Below are 22500 nucleotides of genomic sequence, written 5' to 3'. Positions count from 1 at the left end.
CCAGGTCTTGGTAGATTTGCAGTGGTCTGATACTCCTTCCATTTCAATATTATCGCTTGCACAGTGCTCCTTGGGATGTTTAAAGCTTGGGAAATCTTTTTGTATCCAAATCCGGCTTTAAACTTCTTCACAACAGTATCTCGGACCTGCCTGGTGTGTTCCTTGTTCTTCATGATGCTCTCTGCGCTTTTAACGGACCTCTGAGACTATCACAGTGCAGGTGCATTTATACGGAGACTTGATTACACACAGGTGGATTGTATTTATCATCATTAGTCATTTAGGTCAACATTGGATAATTCAGAGATCCTCACTGAACTTCTGGAGAGAGTTTGCTGCACTGAAAGTAAAGGGGCTGAATAATTTTGCACGCCCAATTTTTCAGTTTTTGATTTGTTAAAAAGTTTGAAATATCCAATAAATGTCGTTCCACTTCATGATTGTGTCCCACTTGTTGTTGATTCTTCACAAAAAATACAGTTTTATATCTTTATGTTTGAAGCCTGAAATGTGGCAAAAGGTCGCAAAGTTCAAGGGGGCCGAATACTTTCGCAAGGCACTGTATATACTATTTACTATGTTCCACACACACACACACAAACACACACACACACACACACACACACACACACACACACACACACACACACACACACACACACACACACACACACACACACAGAATTTATACAAACACCCACACACATACTTAGTCGTACCTTCCGGCATAACGAGATCTTGTTAATACCATGGCAACCGCGTTTACATTCCAAACGTTCCAGGTTTCATCATTGTGTGTGTGTGTGTGTGTGTGTGTGTGTGTGTGTGTGTGTGTGTGTGTGTGTGTGTGTGTGTGTGTGTGTGTGCTGAAGTGTCAGACAGCAATGGGGAGTTGACCATCCTTCACAGCAGCTGCCAGTCCTCAGCTCAGGGGACGTGGGATACCATGACATCACTTCCTCCCAGGGGAAATCCACTCTGTTCCTCTGTTTCTCTCCCCTCCCCTCTCCCTCCCCTCCTGTCCTCTCTCTCATTCCCTCCTCTCCCCCTCCTCTCCCTCTCCCCCTCCTCTGCCCCTCCTCCCCTCTCCTCCCCTCCCCCTGTTTCACCCTCTCCTCTCCTCCCCCCTCCTCTCTGTTTCACCCCCTCCTCTCATTTCTCCCCCTCCTCTCCTCTCTCTCTACCCCCTCCTCTCCTCTCTCTCCACCTCCTCTCCTCTCCCCTCTCTCTCTCCACTCTTCTCCTCTCTCTCTCTCTCTCTCTCTCCTCCTCTCCTCTCTCTCTCCCCCCTCCTTTCCTCTCCCCCTCCCCAAATCCCCCCTCTCTCTCCCCTCCTCTCCCCTTTCTCTCCCCTCATCTCCTCTCTCTCTCCCACTCTCCGCTCTCTCTCCCTTATACCATTTCCCCCTCTCCTCTCTCTCTCCCTTTCTCTCCCTCCTCTCCTCTCTCTCCCCCTCCCCTCTCTCTCCACCTCCTCTCCTCTCTCTCCCCCTCCTCTCCTCTCCCTCTCCCCCCTCTCCCCTCTCTCTCCCCCTCTCCTCTCTCTCTCTCTCTCTCTCTCTCTCCCCCCAATCCATATCCCCCTCCCTTCTCTCTCCCCCTCCTCTCCTCTCTCTCTCTTCCCCTCCTCCCCTCTCTCTCTCCCCGCTCCTCTCCCCCTCCCCTCTCTCTCTCTCCCCCTCCTCTCCCCCTCCTCCCCTCTCCCTCTCCCCCTCCTCTCCCTCTCCCTCTCCCCTTCCTCTCCTCTCCTCCCCTCTCTCTCTCCCCCTCCTCTTCCCCTCCCCTCTCTCTCTCCCCCTCCTCTCCCCCTCCTCTCCCTCTCCCCCTCCTCTGCCCCTCCTCCCCTCTCCCTCTCCCCCTCCTCTCCTCTCCTCCCCTGTCTCTCTCCCCCTCCTCTCCCCCTCCTCTCCCCCTCCTCCCTCTCCCCTCTCCCCCTCCTCTCCTCTCCTCCCCTCTCTCTCTCCCCCTCCTCTCCCCCTCCCCTCTCCCCCTCCTCTCCTCTCCTCCCCTGTCTCTCTCCCCCTCCTCTCCCCCTCCCCCCTCTCTCTCTAAGGGTCTGAGTGGGTGAGTGGGTGTTAACACTAACGACTCTGTTGTGTTAGAGTCCGCAGGGTGGGTTCTGTCAAACCACACACACTTCCCCAAGTCCCAGTAGTGCCAGAAAGCATTTGCCAGTGAACAGTGAACAGCTAACAGCCAGCCCTGACCACAGCAGACTAAACTACACCAGACCACCACATGTGATGTGTTAGTAACCCCCACCCCTTCTCTCCAGGGACGAGAAAGCAGGTCTCCATTAAGCAGGACTAGCAGGCAGGACTAGCAGGCATTCCTGGAATGCTTTCAGGAGGAACAGAAGAAAGAAAGGAGGAACGACTGACGGCCATTTACTTAATCAGAGGTGTGTGTCCCACAGGCACTGTGAAGGATAGAGGTGTGTGTCCCACAGGCACTGTGAAGGATAGAGGTGTGTGTCCCACAGGCACTGTAAAGGATAGAGGTGTGTGTCCCACAGGCACTGTGAAGGATAGAGGTGTGAGTCCCACAGGCACTGTGAAGGATAGAGGTGTGTGTCCCACAGGCACTGTGAAGGATAGAGGTGTGTGTCCCACAGGCACTGTAAAAGGATAGAGGTGTGTGTCCCACAGGCACTGTGAAGGATAGAGGTGTGTGTCCCACAGGCACTGTGAAGGATAGAGGTGTGTGTCCCACAGGCACTGTGAAGGATAGAGGTGTGTGTCCCACAGGCACTGTGAAGGATGATAGGCACTGTGTGTGTGTCCCACAGGCACTGTGAAGGATAGGTGTGTGTCCCAGGCACTGTGTGTGTCCCACAGGCACTGTGAAGGATAGAGGTGTGTGTCCCACAGGCACTGTGAAGGATAGAGGTGTGTGTCCCACAGGCACTGTGAAGGATAGAGGTGTGTGTCCCACAGGCACTGTGAAGGATAGAGGTGTGTGTCCCACAGGCACTGTGAAGGATAGAGGTGTGTGTCCCACAGGCACTGTGAAGGATAGAGGTGTGTGTCCCACAGGCACTGTGAAGGATAGAGGTGTGTGTCCCACAGGCACTGTGAAGGATAGAGGTGTGTGTCCCACAGGCACTGTGAAGGATAGAGGTGTGTGTCCCACAGGCACTGTCCTGCATAGCTACCATTAACCTGTCCCACATAGTTACCATTTAACTTGTCCTACAAAGCTACCATCTGACATGTCCTACAAAGATACCATTTAACATGTCCTACAAAGCTACCATGTAGCCTGTCTTACAAAGCTACCATGTAGCCTGTCTTACAAAGCTACCATGTAACCTGTCAAACAAAGCTATCATGTAACCTGTCCTACAATGCTACCATGTAACGTGTCTTACAAATCTACCATCTAACCTGTCTTACAAATCTACCATTTAACCTGTCCTACAAAGCTACCATTTAACCTGTCTCACAAAGCTATCATGTAACCTGTCTTACAAAGCTACCATGTAACCTGTCCTACACAGCTACCATTAACCTGTCCCATATAGCTACCATTTAACTTGTCCTACAAAACTACCATCTGACCTGTCCTACAAAGATACCATTTAACCTGTCCTACAAAGATACCAGTATTTTTTTACAGTATTTGTGTAGCTAGCTACAGTGCCATGCAAAATTATTCATCCCCCTTGGTGTTTCTCCTATTTTGTTGCATTACAACCTGGTATTTAAATGGATTTTTGGAAATTATATATTTAAAAAAAAAAGTTACATTTTTTAAAAACTGAACAGTGGTGCGTGCATATGTATTCACCCCCTTTGCTATGAAGCCCCTAAATAAGATCTGGTGCAACCAATTACCTTCAGAAGTCACATAATTAATTAAATAAAGTCCACCTGTGTGCAATCTAAGTATCACATGATCTCAGTTGTTCTGAAAGGCCCCAGAGTCTGCAACATCACCAAGCAAGCGTCACCATGAAGACCAAGGAGCTCTCCAAACAGATCAGGGACAAAGTTGTGGAGTAGTATAGATCAGGGTTGGGTTATAAAGAAATATCAGAAACTTTGAACATCCCACAGAGCACCATTAAATTCATTATTTTAAAAAATGGAAAGAATATGTCACCACAACAAACCTGCCAAGAGAGGGCTGCCCAACAAAACTCACGGACCAGGCAAGGAGGGCATTAATCAGAGAGGCAACAAAGAGACCAAAGATAACCCTGAAGGAGCTGCAAAGCTCCACAGCGGAGATTGGAGTATCTGTCCATAGGACCACTTTAAGCCGTACACTCCACAGAGCTGGGCTTTATGGAAGAGTGGCCAGAATAAAGCCATTGCTTAAAGAAAAAAAATAAGCAAACACATTTGGTGTTCTCCAAAAGGCATGTATGAGCCTCCCCAAACATATGGAAAAAGGTCCTCCGGTCAGATGAGACTAAAGTTGAGCTTTTTGGCCATCAAGGAAAACGCTATGTCTACATTATCTGTACTTCAACACCTCTCATCACCACGAGAACACCATCCCCACAGTTAAGTATGGTGGTGGCAGCATCATGCTGTAGGGTGGTGTTTTTCATCGGCAGGGACTGGGAAACTGGTCAGAATTTAAGGAATGATGTATGGTGCTAAATACAGGGTAATTCTTGAGGGAAACCTGTTTCAGTCTTCCAGAGATTTGAGACTGGGACGGAGGTTCACCTTCCAGCAGGATAATGACCCTGCTAAAGCAACACTCGAGTGGATTAAGGGGTTTAAATGTCTTGGAATGGCCTAATCAAAGCCCAGACTTCAAGTCAATTGAGAATCTGTGATATGACTTTAAGATTGAGGTACACCAGCGTAACCCATCCAATTTGAAGGAGCTGGAGCAGTTTTGCCTTGAAGAATGGGCAAAAATCCCAGTGGCTAGATGTGCCAAGCTTATAGAGACATACCCCAAGAGACATGCAGCTGTAATTGCTACAAAAGGTGGCTCTACAAAGTATTGACTTTGGGGGGGTGAATAGTTATACACTCATGTTTTCAGTTTTTTTTTGTCTTATTCTTGTTTGTTTCACAATAAAAAATATGTTGCATCTTCAAAGTGGTCGGCATGTTGTGTAAATCAAATGATACCAACCTCCACCCAAAAAAGCTATTTTAATTCCAGGTTGTAAGGCAACAAAATAGGAAAAATGCCAAGGGGGGTGAATACTTTCGCAAGCCAGTGTACATCTCTAACTGCCAGAATATAATAATAATAATAATAATTTAACCCGTGTCCGGGAAACTGCTCCTAAGTGTATCTATAACCAATAGGACTACCGACTGCCTTTCTACTGGGTTTCATTTGTCCCAATCTATTTGTGTAGTTAAACGTTTGTATCAACCTTGTGTCTTTATTCATATTGGACTCACCAGTTTTGAAGATCTCGTAGCGCAGTGAAAAACCAGCTCCTTGGTGAGCGTAGTCAGAGACAAACTTGATGTGGAGCACGGGGCCGGAGGAGATGATGGCTGGAGGGGCGATGTTGCTGCAGTGTTTACCCAACAGATCTCCATTCTCACTGTTTCCATCACGGATCTCTATGAAGTCATATCTGGGTAGAAACATGGACAACATGTTTGGTATTGGAAGTCCACGAAAACCAAGTAGAATACAGACAGAGGAGATATAGCTGGCCAACCCAGTGAGACAGATGAGATATAGACAGAAGAGATATAGACAGAGGAGATATAGACAGAGGAGATATAGCTGGCCAACCCAGTGAGACAGATGAGATATAGACAGATGAGATATAGACAGAGGAGATATAGACAGAGGAGATATAGACAGAGGAGATATAGACAGAGGAGATATAGACAGAGGAGATATAGACAGATGAGATATAGACAGAGGAGATATAGACAGAGGAGATATAGCTGGCCAACCCAGTAAAACAGATGAGATATATACAGATGAGATATATACAGATGAGATATAGACAGAGGAGATATAGACAGAGGAGATATAGACAGAGGAGATATAGACAGAGGAGATATGGACAGATGAGATATAGACAGATGAGATATAGACAGATGATACATAGACAGATGAGATATAGCTGGCCAACCCAGTAAGACAGATATAGTGCACTACTTTTGATCAACCTAATCCCCATATAGTGCACTACTTTTGATCACCCTAATCCCTATATAGTGCATTACTTTGATCACCCTAATCCCTATATAGTGCACTACTTTGATCCAGATTAGTGCACCACATAGGGAATAGAGTCCCATTCAGATGTAGCCTGAAGTGTATAATTCCAACTCGTGTCCTATTGGTCAGTTTCTCTGGTCTTTGACTGTCAGCTGACCTCTGTTCTCTCACCCAAACTCATATTCCTATTGGTCAGTTTCTTAAACCTTAAGCAACAAGACCAAACCCACCTGCCTCTCCAAAAGAAACCTTTATAACTGAGGACACATGATAACAGAGTTAGGGTCTGGGATAGAGGCCATTGTCTTTCGACTGGTGGGTCACTTCTATAAAACACTCGTCCTTCAGTCTAACGATCAGAGCAGAGGAAAGGTGCTCTATCTAAATTAATAAGACAATGAAAGAAAGACTGCAACCTCAGGCCCTGCAGGTACCTCCATTGTACTATAGACACAGTGCAGTATAGTAGGGTTGTGGCTATATCCCTCGATCTACCAATCAGTGCAGACGATAATTAGAGAAAGACTGATAAGAGCAACTCCAGACCGTTAGGCCTTGATGTCCTTTCATTTTAATATAAAATGTAGGGTAATTAATTTAATAACCAGCCCTCCAGATTCCTGCTGGATTACAGGTGGATTACTGCTGGATTACAGGTGGATTACTGCTGGATTACAGGTGGATTACAGGTGGATTACAGGTGGATTACAGGTGGATTACTGCTGGATTACTTCTGGATTACTGCTGGATTACTGGTGGATTACAGGTGGATTACAGGTGGATTACAGGTGGATTACTGCTGGATTACTTCTGGATTATGGTGGATTACAGGTGGATTACTGCTGGATTACAGGTGGATTACTGCTGGATTACAGGTGGATTACAGGTGGATTACTGCTGGATTACAGGTGGATTACAGGTGGATTACAGGTGGATTACTGCTGGATTACTTCTGGATTACAGGTGGATTACTGCTGGATTACTGCTGGATTACAGGTGGATTACTGCTGGATTACAGGTGGATTACTGATGGATTACAGGTGGATTACTGCTGGATTACTGGTGAATTACTAGTGGATCTGGTAGGGTTTATGGAGATATCTGGTCACCTGGAGAGGAATAGAGAGGGAGCAGGCGTTCTATTGAACTAGCTCTCTGTGTGTGTGTGTATTACTATATCACTATATTAATATATTGCTAAATTGCTGTATCATTACATTACCATATTATTATATTATTATATTACAACATTACTATATTATATTATTATATTACTATATTATGATATTACTATATTATTATATTACTATATTATTATATTATATTATTATATTACTACATTATTATATTATTATATTACTATATTATATTATTATATTACTATATTATTATATTACTATATTATTATATTACTATATTATTGTATTATTATATTAATATATTACTATATTATTATATTACTATATTATTATATTAATATATTACTATATTATTATTATTATATTACTATATTATTATGTTATTATATTACTATATTATTATATTACTATATTATTATATTATTATATTATTATTTTTTAATATATTATTATATTACTATATTATTATATTAATATATTACTATATTATTATATTACTATATTACTATATTACTATATTCTTATATTAATATATTACTATATTATTATATTACTATATTATTATATTATTATATTACTATATTATTATATTACAAAATTATTATATTAATATATTACTATATTATTATATTACTATATTATTATATTAATATTTTATTATATTACTATATTCTTATATTCATATATTACTATATTATTATATTACTATATTATTATATTATTATATTACTATATTATTATATTAATATATTACTATATTATTATATTATTATATCACTACATTACAATATTACTATATTACTACATGACTATATTTGTAATAATAATCCAGTAGAAGCTGAAGTACAGATAATGTAGTACTGTGTCATGCTGACTGCTCTGTGCCCTGTGTTATAGACCTTAGAAAGGTGTTGTACTTGGGACAATCTTTACTGTTGCCGGTGGAGGCTAGCCAGCATTTAGCCTGCAGCTCTATCCACGGACAGGGGACATTCAGGGGAGGGAGAGGTAAACAAGTCCCTTAACATGGATACAGTGTGTTGTACTAGGGAGAACCAGCATGTAGCATGCAGCTCTATCCACGGACGGTGGGGGAGGGGGGACATTCAGGGGAGGGAAGAGGAAAACAAGTCTCCTAACACCAACTCACCTCCCTCATGCATTGTGTCAGCGATAGCGTGTGAACTGACAACGCCGTGGCAACGTGGTTGAGGGTTGTTCTCACAAAGCCTAGGGTTCTGTTCTTCCTTCTTCTTCTATTCCTCTTCTAGCTTTAAAATGGACATGTCAGTTACTGCTTTGGCCGGGATAAAGATGTGACAGATTTATTATCTCTCTCTCTCTCTCTCTCTCTCTCTCTCTCTGTCTCTCTCTCTCTGTCTCTCTCTCTCTCTCTCTCTCTCTCTCTCTCTCTCTCTCTCTCTCTGTCTCTCTCTCTCTCTCTCTCTCTCTCTCTCTCTCTCTCTCTCTCTCTCTCTCTCTCTCTCTCTCTCTGTCTCTCTCTCTCTCTCTCTCTCTCTCTCTCTCTAACAGACTAAACTGCTGTGGGGCACATAACTGGTGGCACTGTGTCAGGTAGAGGAGTGCGTGGGGGTGGAGGAGAGAACCTGACACTGCTCTCAGCCCCCCCTCTGACAGACACAGACAGGTGTCCTCCCTCCCTTCTTCCCCCTTCCCCCTCTTCCTCCTCACCCCTTCCTCCACTCTGAGCCAGGCCTGCTTCCCAGCCTGATTCCCCTCTACTCAGTAGCCTACAGGTAGAAGCAGAGGCAGTGAGAGAGACAAGGCAAGGTAGAGGCAGAGGTAGTGAGAGAGGTAGAGGCAGAGGTAGTGAGAGAGGTAGAGGCAGAGGTAGTGAGAGAGGTAGAGGCAGAGGTAGTGAGAGAGGTAGAGGCAGAGGTAGTGAGAGAGGTAGAGGCAAGGTAGAGGCAGAGGTAGAGGCAGAGAGAGAGACAACGTAGAGGTAGAGGCAGAGGTAGAGACAGAGGCAGTGAGAGAGACAAAGTAGAGGTAGAGGCAGTGAGAGAGGCAAGGTAGAGGCAGAGGCAGAGAGAGAGACAAAGTAGAGGCAGTGAGAGAGACGAGGTAGACGTAGAGGCAGAGAGAGAGAAAAGGCAAGGTAGAGGCAGAGGTAGAGGCAGAGAGAGAAACAAAGTAGAGGTAGAGGGAGTGAGAGAGACGAGGTAGAGGTAGACGAAGTAGAGGTAGAGGCAGAGAGAGAGACAAGGTAGAGGTAAAGGCAGTGAGAGAGACGAGATAGAGGTAGAGAGAGAGAGACGAGGTAGAGGCAGTGAGAGAGACGAGGTAGAGGTAGAGGCAGAGAGAGAGACAAGGCAAGGTAGAGGCAGAGGTAGAGGCAGAGAGAGAGACAAAGTAGAGGTAGAGGGAGTGAGAGAGACGAGGTAGAGGTAGATGAGGTAGAGGTAGAGGCAGAGAGTGAGACGGGGTAGAGGTAGAGGTAGAGAGAGAGACGAGGTAGAGGTAGAGAGAGAGAGACGAGGTAGAGGTAGAGGCAGTGAGAGAGACGAGGTAGAGGCAGTGAGAGAGATGAGGTAGAGGTAGAGACAGAGGTAGAGGTAGAGAGAGAGACGAGGAAGAGGCAGTGAGAGAGACGAGGTAGAGGTAGATAGAGAGACGAGGTAGAGGCATTGAGAGAGACGAGGTAGAGGTAGAGGCAGAGAGAGAGACGAGGTAGAGACGAGGTAGAGGCAGAGGCAGAGAGAGAGAAAAGGCAAGGTAGAGGCAGAGGTAGAGGCAGAGAGAGAGACAAAGTAGAGGCAGAGGGAGTGAGAGAGACGAGGTAGAGGTAGACGAGGTAGAGGTAGAGGCAGAGAGAGAGACGGGGTAGAGGTAGAGGTAGAGAGAGAGACGAGGTAGAGGTAGAGAGAGAGAGACGAGGTAGAGATAGAGGCAGTGAGAGAGACGAGGTAGAGGCAGTGAGAGAGATGAGGTAGAGGTAGAGACAGAGGTAGAGAGAGAGACGAGGTAGAGGCAGTGAGAGAGACGAGGTAGAGGTAGATAGAGAGACGAGGTAGAGGCATTGAGAGAGATGAGGTAGAGGTAGAGGCAGAGAGAGAGACGAGGTAGAGACGAGGTAGAGGCAGAGGCAGAGAGAGAGAGACAAAGTAGAGGTAGAGGTAGAGAGAGAGACAAGATAGAGGTAGAGGCAGAGAGAGAGACAAGGTAGAGGCGAGGTAGAGGCAGAGGCAGAGAGAGAGACAAAGTAGAGGTAGATGCAGTGAGAGAGACGAGGAAGAGGCAGAGGCAGAGACAAGGTAGAGGCAGTGAGAGAGCCGAGGTATAGGCAGAGTAAGAGCTCTATGAAGGCCTGCCTGAGTATATTTAGACTGGAGAACACCAGCGAGCTTTTGAGGTTGAATCCTCTTTTTCTCTGTTCTCCGAATCGCAGCCGTGGAGACAGATCCGACAGGGCTCTTTTGACATGATCACAATGTCTCTCTCTTTGTTGCTGGCAAGTCTTGCAGCAGCAGCCGCACTGAGGCAGCGAGAGATCTCTGACGACAACCCAAATAGCACTCTATTCCCTATATAGTGCACTACTTTTCAACAGAGCCCGTAGTGCATAGGGAATAGGGTGGCATTTGGGTTCTTCAGGTCGTTCAGGAGAGCTGCAGGCGGCATCGGGGCGGATTCTGATTCTACCCCCTCTCCAATTAGTTCTGACATTAGCCACGGTGCCTTCTCCGAGCTGGGAGACATGCTGTGTGTGTGTGTGTGTGTGTGTGTGTGTGTGTGTGTGTGTGTGTGTGTGTGTGTGTGTGTGTGTGTGTGTATAGTTGAAGTCGGAAGTTTATATACACCTTAGCCAAATACATTTAAATACAGTTTTTTCACAATTCCTGAAATTTAATCCCAGTAAAAATTCCCTGTTTTAGGTCAGTTAGGATCAACACTTTATTTTAAGATTGTGAAATGTCAGAATAATAGTAGAGAGAATGATTTATTTCAGCTTTTATTTCTTTCATCACATTCCCAGTGGGTCAGAAGTTTGTTTCAGGGAGCCTTCCACAAGCTTCCCACAGTAGGTTTGGTGAATTTTGTCCCATTCCTCCTGACAGAGCTGGTGTAACTGAGTCAGGTTTGTAGGCCTCCTTGCTCACACACACTTTTTCAGTTCTGCCCACAAATGTTCTATAGGATTGAGGTCAGGCCTTTGTGATGGCCACGCCAATACTTTGACTTTGTTGTCCTTAAGCCATTTTGCCAGAACTTTGGAAGTATGCTTGGGGTCATAGTCCATTTGGAAGACCCATTTACGACCAAGCTTTAACTTCCTGACTGATGTCTTGATGTTGCTTCAATATATCCACATAATGTTCCTTCCTCATGATGCCATCTATTTTGTGAAGTGCACCGGTCCCTCCTGCAGCAAAGCACCCCCACAACATGATGCTGCCACCCCCGTGCTTCACGGTTGGGATGGTGTTCTTTGGCTTGCAAGCATCCCCCTTTTTCCTCCAAACATAACGATTGTCATTATGGCCAAACAGTTCCATTTTTGTTTCATCAGACCAGAGGACATGTCTCCAAAAAGTACGATCTTTGTCCCCATGCACAGTTGCAAACCGTAGTCTGGCTTTTTTATGGTGGTTTTGGAGCAGTGGCTTCTTCCTTGCTGAGCGGCCTTTCAGGTTATGTCGATATAGGACTTGTTTTACTGTGGATACAGATACTTTTGTACCTGTTTCCTCCAGCATCTTCACAAGGTCCTTTGCTGTTATTCCGGGATTGATTTGCACTTTTCACATCAAAGTACGTTCATCTCTAGGAGACAGAACGCGTCTCCTTCCTGAGCGGTTTGACGGCTGCGTGGTCCCATGGTGTTGAAAAACGAGTTTAAATGACCCCTGTGACTTCAACTGTGTGTGTGTGTGTGTGGTGTGTGTGTGTGTGTGTGTGTGTGGTGTGTGTGCGTGTGTGTGTCGCTCTCTATCTGGGACCACTAGCTACCTGCTGTCACATGCCTTCGATTAATTTCTTTCCAACTCTTTCTTTCCCCTCCTTGCATCTTCTGACCTCACTCTTTCACCGTCCCCTCCCACTCTCTCTCAGGCAATATGTTTGACCTCATCTAAACTAGAGGCTGTTCTCCTACTAATCTCACTGCAACCCCCCTCCAGGTCTCTGTTCTCCTACTAAACTCACTGTAACCCCCCAGGTCTCTGTTCTCCTACTAATCCCACTGCACCCCCTCCAGGTTTCTGTTCTCCTACTAATCTCACTGCAACCCACTCCAGGTCTCTGTTCTCCTACTAATCTCACTGTAACCCCCCAGGTCTCTGTTCTCCTACTAATCCCACTGCACCCCCTCCAGGTCTCTGTTCTCCTACTAATCTCACTACAACCCCCTCCAGGTCTCTGTTCTCCTACTAATCTCACTGCACCCCCTCCAGGTCTCTGTTCTCCTACTAATCTCACTGCAACCCACTCCAGGTCTCTGTTCTCCTACTAATCTCACTGTAACCCCCCAGGTCTCTGTTCTCCTACTAATCCCACTGCACCCCCTCCAGGTCTCTGTTCTCCTACTAATCTCACTGCAACCCCCTCCAGGTCTCTGTTCTCCTACTAATCTCACTGCAACCCCCCTCCAGGTCTCTGTTCTCCTACTAATCTCACTGTAACCCCTCCAGGTCTCTGTTCTCCTACTAATCTCACTGTAACCCCTCCAGGTCTCTGTTCTCCTACTAATCCCACTGTAACCCCCTCCAGGCCTCTGTTCTCCTACTAATCTCACTGTAACCCCTCCAGGTCTCTGTTCTCCTACTAATCCCACTGCACCCCCTCCAGGTCTCTGTTCTCCTACTAATCTCACTGCACCCCCTCCAGGTCTCTGTTCTCCTACTAATCCCACTGTAACCCCCTCCAGGTCTCTGTTCTCCTACTAATCTCACTGCAACCCCCCTCCAGGTTTCTGTTCTCCTACTAATCTCACTGCAACCCCCTCCAGGTCTCTGTTCTCCTACTAATCTCACTGCAACCCCCCAGGTCTCTGTTCTCCTACTAATCTCACTGTAACCCCCTCCAGGTCTCTGTTCTCCTACTAATCCCACTGTAACCCCCTCCAGGTCTCTGTTCTCCTACTAATCTCACTGAACCCCCCTCCAGGTCTCTGTTCTCCTACTAATCTCACTGCAGCCCCCCCTCCAGGTCTCTGTTCTCCTACTAATCTCACTGTAACCCCTCCAGGTCTCTGTTCTCCTACTAATCTTACTGCACCCCCCCTCCAGGTCTCTGATCACTACTCTCTCTTCCAACCCTAACCATCTAGCCCGTACCCAGAGGGTCTCTCTCTCTCCCATTACTCTCTCCTATTCTATCCTACCATCTCTAACCACAGTCTCATGCTGCATGTAAACTATAATACACATTGAGATATATTTGGGAATTCGCTGTTGCTGTTGGCTGCTATGATTTAGCATTGACCTGGTATTTGGCTGTTGGCTGCTATGGTTTAGCATTGAGCTGGTATTTGGCTGTTGGCTGCTATGGTTTAGCGTTGAGCTGGTATTTGACTGTTGGCTGCTATGGTTTAGCATTGAGCTGGTATTTGACTGTTGGCTGCTATGGTTTAGCGTTGAGCTGGTATTTGACTGTTGGCTGCTATGGTTTAGCATTGAGCTGGTATTTGGCTGTTGGCTGCTATAGGTCTGCATTGAGCTGGTATTTGGCTGTTGGTTGCTATGGTTTAGCATTGAGCTGGTATTTGGCTGTTGGCTGCTTTGGTTTAGCATTGAGCTGGTATTAGGCTGTTGGCTGCTATGGTTTAGCATTGAGCTGGTATTTGGCTGTTGGCTGCTTTGGTTTAGCATTGAGCTGGTATTTGGCTGTTGGCTGCTATGGTTTAGCATTGAGCTGCTATTTGGCTGTTGGCTGCTTTGGTTTAGCATTGAGCTGCTATTTGGCTGTTGGCTGCTTTGGTTTAGCATTGAGCTGGTATTTGGCTGTTGGCTGCTTTGGTTTAGCATTGAGCTGGTATTTGGCTGTTGGCTGCTATGGTTTAGCATTGAACTGGTATGCTGCTATAGTTTAGCACTGAGCTGGAAGTCCTTCATAGTATAGCTGTGATGTAGATCACATTAATCTGGGTTGGAGGCTGAGGGATTTGATGAGAAAAGGCATTGAAGGTTCACACACAGTGGGCCTAAGAAGGATTTACACGCGGGACAACTAACTACCGTCATTTATAAGTGTATTAGTGTTTGGAGTAGTCTGACAGGGCATTAAAACCACATAGCTGTCTCAGATTCACTTTGCACATGTTTGAAGATCGAGTGTGATTGAGTGTCACCCACAGAGTGTTTGTGTGTGTGTGTGTGTGTGACTGTCTGGGTGTGTGTGTCTGGGTGTGTGTGTGTGTGTTTGACTTCACTCTCACCCAGACAACCAGTCTGCTGAGAAGCTCTGACGCTTAAACGGCAGGTGAGAGAAATGTTCCCCTTCTGAAAGAGTGAACGTGTGAACGTAAATTAACACATATGGGAGGGGGGGGGAGTGGCACATCTGTACACAGACCAGGATGCAAAAGACTACAGCCTACCTCAGAGGAAAATGCTGTCTCTCTCTCACACGCACACACACACACACACACACACACACACACACACACACACACACACACACACACACACACACACACACACACACACACACACACAATGCAGTCCATTAGGAAGAGTTACCACGTTAACTTAATGCAAAATAGCACACTATTAACTATACAATACAGTACCCTCATTAATACATTACCTCTATAGTACATTACCATATATAATACATTACTATATAATACAATACCCTCATTAATACATTACCTCTATAGTACATTACCATATATAATACATTACTCTATAATACAATACCCTCATTAATACATTACCTCTATAGTACATTACCATATATAATACATTACTCTATAATACAATACCCTCATTAATACATTACCTCTATAGTACATTACCATATATAATACATTACTCTATAATACAATACCCTCTTAATATATTACCTCTATAGTACATTACCATATATAATACATTACTCTATAATACAATACCCTCATTAATATGTTACCTCTATAGTACATTACCATATATAATACATTACTCTATAATACAATACCCTCATTAATACATTACCTCTATAGTACATTACCATATATAATACATTACTCTATAATACAATACCCTCATTAATACATTACCTCTATAGTACATTACCATATATAATACATTACTCTATAATACAATACCCTCATTAATACATTACCTCTATAGTACATTACCATATATAATACATTACTCTATAATACAATACCCTCATTAATACATTACCTCTATAGTACATTACCATATATAATACATTACTCTATAATACAATACCCTCATTAATACATTACCTCTATAGTACATTACCATATATAATGCATTACTCTATAATACAATACCCTCATTAATACATTACCTCTATAGTACATTACCATATATAATACATTACTCTATAATACAATACCCTCATTAATACATTACCTCTATAGTACATTACCATATATAATACATTACTCTATAATACACTTCCCTATATAATACATTACCATCAGTAATACATTACCTCTATGATACACTACCCTATATAATACACTACCCTATATAATACGCTACCCTATATAATACACTACCCTATATAATACACTACCCTATATAATACACTACATTATACAATACACTACCCTATATAATACACTACCCTATATAATACACGACCCTATATAATACACTACCCTATATAATACACTACCCTATATAATACACTACCCTATATAATACACTACCCTATATAATACACTACCCTATATGATACACTACCCTATATAATACACTACCCTATATAATACACTACCCTATATAATACACTACCCTATATAATACACTACATTATACAATACACTACCCTATATAATACACTACCCTATATAATACACTACCCTATATAATACACTACCCTATATAATACATCACCCTATATAATACACTACCCTATATAACACACTACCCTATATAACACACTACCCTATATAACACACTACCCTATATAATACACTACCCTATATAATACACTACCCTATATAATACACTACCCTATATAATACACTACCCTATATAATACACTACATTATACAATACACTACCCTATATAATACACTACCCTATATAATACACTACCCTATATAACACACTAATACACTACCCTATATAATACACTACCCTATATAATACATCACCCTATATAATACACTACCCTATATAACACACTACCCTATATAACACACTACCCTATATAACACACTACCCTATATAATACACTACCCTATATAATACACTACCCTATATAATACACTACCCTAAATAATACACTACCCTATATAATACACTACCCTATATAACACACTACCCTATATAACACACTACCCTATATAACACACTACCCTATATAACACACTACCCTATATAATACACTACCCTATATAATACACTACCCTATATAATACACTACCCTATATAATACACTACCCTATATAATACACTACATTATACAATACACTACCCTATATAATACGCTACCCTATATAATACATCACCCTATATAATACACTACCCTATATAATACGCTACCTTATATAATACACTACCCTATATAACACACTACCCTATATAATACACTACCTTATATAATACACCACTTTAGTTTTTTGACCAGGGGCCATAGGGTCTTTAGTGAACAGGGCACCATTGAACCCTAAAGGTGTCATTGAACCCTATGGGCATCATTGAACCCTAGGAGCATCATTTAACCCTATGGGCATCATTGAACCCCAGGGGCGTCATTGAACCCTAGGGCATCATTGAACCCTAGGAGCATCATTGAACACTTGGGGCAGCATTGAACACTTGGGGCAGCATTGAACCCTAAATGTGTCATTGAACCCTAGGGCATCATTGAACCCTAGGGGTGTCATTGAACCCTAGGAGCATCATTGAACCCTAGGGGCATCATTGAACCCCAGGGGCGTCATTTGCCCAATGGGTCCTGGCCAAAAGTTGTGCACTATATAGGGAATAGAGTGCTATAGGGTCCTGGTCTAAAGTAGTGCACTATATAGGGAATAGAGTGCTATAGGGTCCTGGTCTAAAGTAGTGCACTATATAGGGAATAGAGTGCTTTTTGGGTCGAATGCCTTGAGGTTTCTCAAGGAATGACGAATAAACTACTGACTATCTGCAGTTCTGACTGGATAACCAGCGATTCATACTGCTGGCACCTGTTCACTTCCTACACAACAGTAACCTTCAGTTGAAGTCAAGTCACGTTTTCCACTGAACCAGAGAGAGAGAGAGAGAGAGAGAGAGAAACAATGACTGTATGGTGACTGGAGAGCTCTTAAAATTAGTGCACTACATAAGCAATAGAATGCAATTTGGGACACAGAAAATGGACTGTAGAGCTTCCTCCAGCCAGGTCATTGAGTTGCCATGGTGTAGTAATGATGATATCACCCACCATCCACATGCATAATCCATCACAAACAGGAAGGAATCTCACAAACAGGAAGGAATCTTCCAAACAAGGAAGGGATCTCACAGACAGGAAGGGAATATCACAAACAGGAAGGAATCTTCCAAACAAGGAAGGAATCTTCCAAACAGGGAAGGGACCTCACAAACAGGGAAGGAATCTCACAAACAGGGAAGGAATCTCACAAACAGGAAGGAATCTTCCAAACAAGGACGGAACCTCACAAACAGGAAGGGAATCTCACAAACAGGAAGGGAATATCACAAACAGGAAGGGACCACACAAACAGGGAAAGAACCTCACAAACAGGGAAGGGATCTCACAAACAGGAAGGGAATCTCACAAACAGGAAGGGAATATCACAAACAGGAAGGGACCACACAAACAGGGAAAGAACCTCACAAACAGGGAAGGGATCTCACAAACAGTGAAGGAACCTCACAAACAGGAAGGGAATATCATAAACAGGAAGGAATTTTCCAAACAAGGAAGGAATCTTCCAAACAGGGAAGGGACCTCACAAACAGGGAAGGAATCTCACAAACAGGGAAGGAATCTCACAAACAGGAAGGGAATATCACAAACAGGAAGGAATCTTCCAAACAAGGAAGGAACCTCACAAACAGGGAAGGAACCTCACAAACAGGGAAGGAATCTCACAAACAGGAAGGGAATATCACAAACAGGAAGGGAATCTCACAAACAGGGAAGGAACCTCACAAACAGGGAAGGAATCTCACAAACAGGGAAGGATTCTCACAAACAGGAAGGGAATATCACAAACAGGAAGGGACCTCACAAACAGGGAAGGGACATCACAAACAGGGAAGGACTCTTACAAACAGGGAAGGATTCTTACAAACAGGGAAGGATTCTCACAAACAGGAAGGGAATATCACAAACAGGAAGGGACCTCACAAACAGGGAAGGATTCTTACAAACAGGGAAGGATTCTCACCTACAGGGAAGGATTCTTACAAACAGGGAAGGGACCTCACAAACAGGAAGGGAATATCACAAACAGGGAAGGAATCTCACAAACAGGAAGGGAATATCACAAACAGGAAGGAATCTTCCAAACAAGGAAGGAACCTCACAAACAGGGAAGGAACCTCACAAACAGGGAAGGAATCTCACAAACAGGAAGGGAATATCACAAACAGGAAGGGAATATCACAAACAGGAAGGAATCTTCCAAACAAGGAAGGAACCTCACAAACAGGAAGGGAATCTCACAAACAGGAAGGGACCTCACAAACAGGGAAAGAACCTCACAAACAGGGAAAGAACCTCACAAACAGGAAGGGAATATCACAAACAGGAAGGGAATATCACAAACAGGAAGGAATCTTCCAAACAAGGAAGGAACCTCACAAACAGGAAGGGAATCTCACAAACAGGAAGGGACCTCACAAACAGGGAAAGGACCTCACAAACAGGGAAAGAACCTCACAAACAGGGAAAGAACCTCACAAACAGGGAAAGAACCTCACAAACAGGGAAGGAACCTCACAAACAGGAAGGAACCTCACAAACAGGGAAGGGACCTCACAAACAGGGAAGGATTCTCACAAACAGGGAAGGAATCTCACAAACAGGGAAGGATTCTCACAAACAGGGAAGGAACCTCACAAACAGGGAACTATGTACTTAAACAGGGAAGGAACCTCACAAACAGGGAACTATGTACTTAAACAGGGAAGGAACCTCACAAACAGGGAACTATGTACTTAAACAGGGAAGGAACCTCACAAACAGGGAACTATGTACTTAAACAGGGAAGGAACCTCACAAACAGGGAACTATGTACTTAAACAGGGAAGGAACCTCACAAACAGGGAACTATGTACTTAAACAGGGAAGGAGCCTCACAAACAGGGAAGGAATTCCACAGAGAGGAAAATCGATGTAGACTGTCTCACTCAGTGGGCACATTCAGTGTGTGTGTGTGTGTGTGTGTGTGTGTGTGTGTGTGTGTGTGTGTGTGTGTGTGTGTGTGTGTCATTCAGTATATATACCAGCTCTTTAACAGGAGGGCACACACACACACACAGCGAGGGCACACACACACACACAGCGAGGGCACACACACACACACACACAGCGAGGGCTCACACACACACACAGCGAGGGCACACACACACAGCGAGGGCACACACACACAGCGAGGGCACACACACACACACAGCGAGGCACACACACACAGCACACACACACACAGCGAGGGCACACACACACACGAGGGCACACACACACAGCGAGGGCACACACACACACACAGCGAGGGCACACACACACACACAGCGAGGGCTCACACACACACACAGCGAGGGCACACACACACACAGCAGCGAGGGGAATACACACACAGCAGCGGGGAACCTCACACACACACACACAGCGAGGGCTCACACACACACACAGCGAGGGCACACACACACAGCGAGGGCTAGTTCAGTCCTTTAGTCCATGTGGTCATGATGCTAACACGAGACCACAGCCAGCTGCTATCTGTCCACAGCTGGAGATGGAGACATAGAAGCTGTGCCCATCAGCTCTCTATCTCTCTCTCTCTCTCTCTCTCTCTGTCTCTCCCTCTGTCTCTCTCTCGCTGTCTCTCTGTCTCTCCCTCTCCCTCTCTCTCTCTTTCTCTCTCACACTCTCTATCGCTCTCTCTCTCTCTCTCTCTCAGGCTTATTTCATCTTTCTCTCTCTTTTCTACCTTCATCCCACTCTCTCTCGGTCTCTCTCTCCTTTCGATGTCTCTCTCCCCCACTTTCTCTCTCTCCTTCCTCCTGCTCCGGGGCCCCTCAATAGTCTTTGTTACATCTTATCTGTCACCTCCGACATGATGTCACAACAGGGACAAAACAACCTACCAAGGCCTGCAACATCAAAGACAGCATGCAATGTACTCAAATGTACTCTAATGTACTATAAATGCTGTATCAGAGACAGCATGTATATTTACAGTGTACTGTACTGTAGACCAGAACATTTGAGCACAGTAGAGCAACAGTTCTTGATCCAGAGGGAAAATAGCCTCTCAACACTGTAGATACTGCTAACACACTGTCATCATAGATAGATTCTCACCTCTATTGCTGTTAAAGAGCTGAGGTGAAAGCACTGTACAGACTGAGAGATAGTATAGACTGAGAGATAGCAACCACTGTACAGACTGAGAGATAGCAACCACTGTACAGACTGAGAGATAGTAACCACTGTACAAACTGAGAGATAGCAACCACTGTACAGACTGAGAGATAGCAACCACTGTACAGACTGAGAGATAGCAACCACTGTACAGACTGAGAGATAGTAACCACTGTACAAACTGAGAGATAGTAACTACTGTACAGACAGAGATAGTAACCACTGTACAGACTGAGAGATAGCAACCACTGTACAGACTGAGAGAATGTAGCCACTGTACAGACTGAGAGATAGTAACCACTGTACAAACTGAGTGATCAGTGGATCTGCTGATGACAGTATATCATGATCATCCTACCTCTTATTATGGTTAACCTATTTATAACCCGGGGGCTCGCCGTGCTGCGCTGGGGGGCTCGCCGTGCTGCGCTGGGCACTCTAGAACGACAGGCAGGACGTGCTGAATGATAATGCATCTTATAAAAGGCAGTCATACTGCATGTTTATGTGTGAGTGTGTGTCCAGGAGCTAGAGGCAGGATCTAGGGGCAGGAGCTAGAGGCAGGAGCTAGGGGCAGGAGCTAGGGGCAGGAGCTAGAGGCAGGAGCTAGGGGCAGGAGCTAGGGGCAGGAGCTAGGGGCAGGAGCTAGAGGCAGGAGCTAGGGGCAGGAGCTAGGGGCAGGAGCTAGGGGCAGGAGCTAGGGGCAGGAGCTAGGGCATAGGGGCAGGAGCTAGAGGCATAGGGGCAGAAGCTAGGGGCAGGAGCTAGGGGCAGGAGCTAGGGCAGGAGCTAGGGGCAGGAGCTAGGGGCAGGAGCTAGAGGCAGGAGCTAGGGGCAGGAGCTAGGGGCAGGAGCTAGAGGCAGGAGCTAGGGGCAGGAGCTAGGGGCAGGAGCTGGGGGCAGGAGCTAGGGGCAGGAGCTAGAGGCATAGGGGCAGGAGCTAGAGGCATAGGGGCAGAAGCTAGGGGCAGGAGCTAGGGCAGGAGCTAGGGGCAGGAGCTAGAGGCAGGAGCTAGGGGGATCAGGAGCTAGGGGCAGGAGCTAGGGGCAGGAGCTAGGGGCAGGAGCTAGGGGCAGGAGCTAGGGCAGGAGCTAGGGGCAGGAGCTAGGGGCAGGAGCTAGGGGCAGGAGCTAGGGGCAGGAGCTAGGGGCAGGAGCTAGAGGCAGGAGCTAGGGGCAGGAGCTAGGGGCAGGAGCTAGGGGCAGGAGCTAGGGGCAGGAGCTAGAGGCATAGTGGCAGGAGCTAGAGGCAGGAGCTAGGGGCAGGAGCTAGGGGCAGGAGCTAGGGGCAGGAGCTAGGGGCAGGAGCTAGAGGCATAGGGGCAGGAGCTAGAGGCATAGGGGCAGGAGCTAGGGGCAGGAGCTAGGGCATAGGGGCAGGAGCTAGAGGCAGGAGGGGCAGGAGCTAGAGGCATAGGGGCAGGAGCTAGGGGCAGGAGCAGAGGCGGGCAAG

At 45.3% G+C, this 22500-nt stretch overlaps 1 protein-coding gene across 3 annotated transcripts in view; it reads right to left on the bottom strand.

The window, feature by feature from the left end:
• The window catches only part of nrp2b (neuropilin 2b), a 232944-nt gene that overhangs the window by 154724 nt on the left and 55720 nt on the right, over nt 1-22500 (bottom strand). For all 3 annotated transcript variants that reach the window (XM_042306811.1, XM_042306812.1, XM_042306813.1), the window contains exon 3: nt 5379-5560. In XM_042306811.1, the coding sequence (XP_042162745.1) occupies nt 5379-5560 (182 nt within the window). The remainder of the gene's footprint in view (nt 1-5378; nt 5561-22500) is intronic.

Source organism: Oncorhynchus tshawytscha, linkage group LG26, assembly GCF_018296145.1.
Source record: "Oncorhynchus tshawytscha isolate Ot180627B linkage group LG26, Otsh_v2.0, whole genome shotgun sequence".
Classification (NCBI taxonomy): Eukaryota; Metazoa; Chordata; class Actinopteri; order Salmoniformes; family Salmonidae; genus Oncorhynchus; species Oncorhynchus tshawytscha.
Note: the sequence above shows the minus strand (reverse complement) of the source record. Positions and strands in the feature narration are given on the sequence as shown.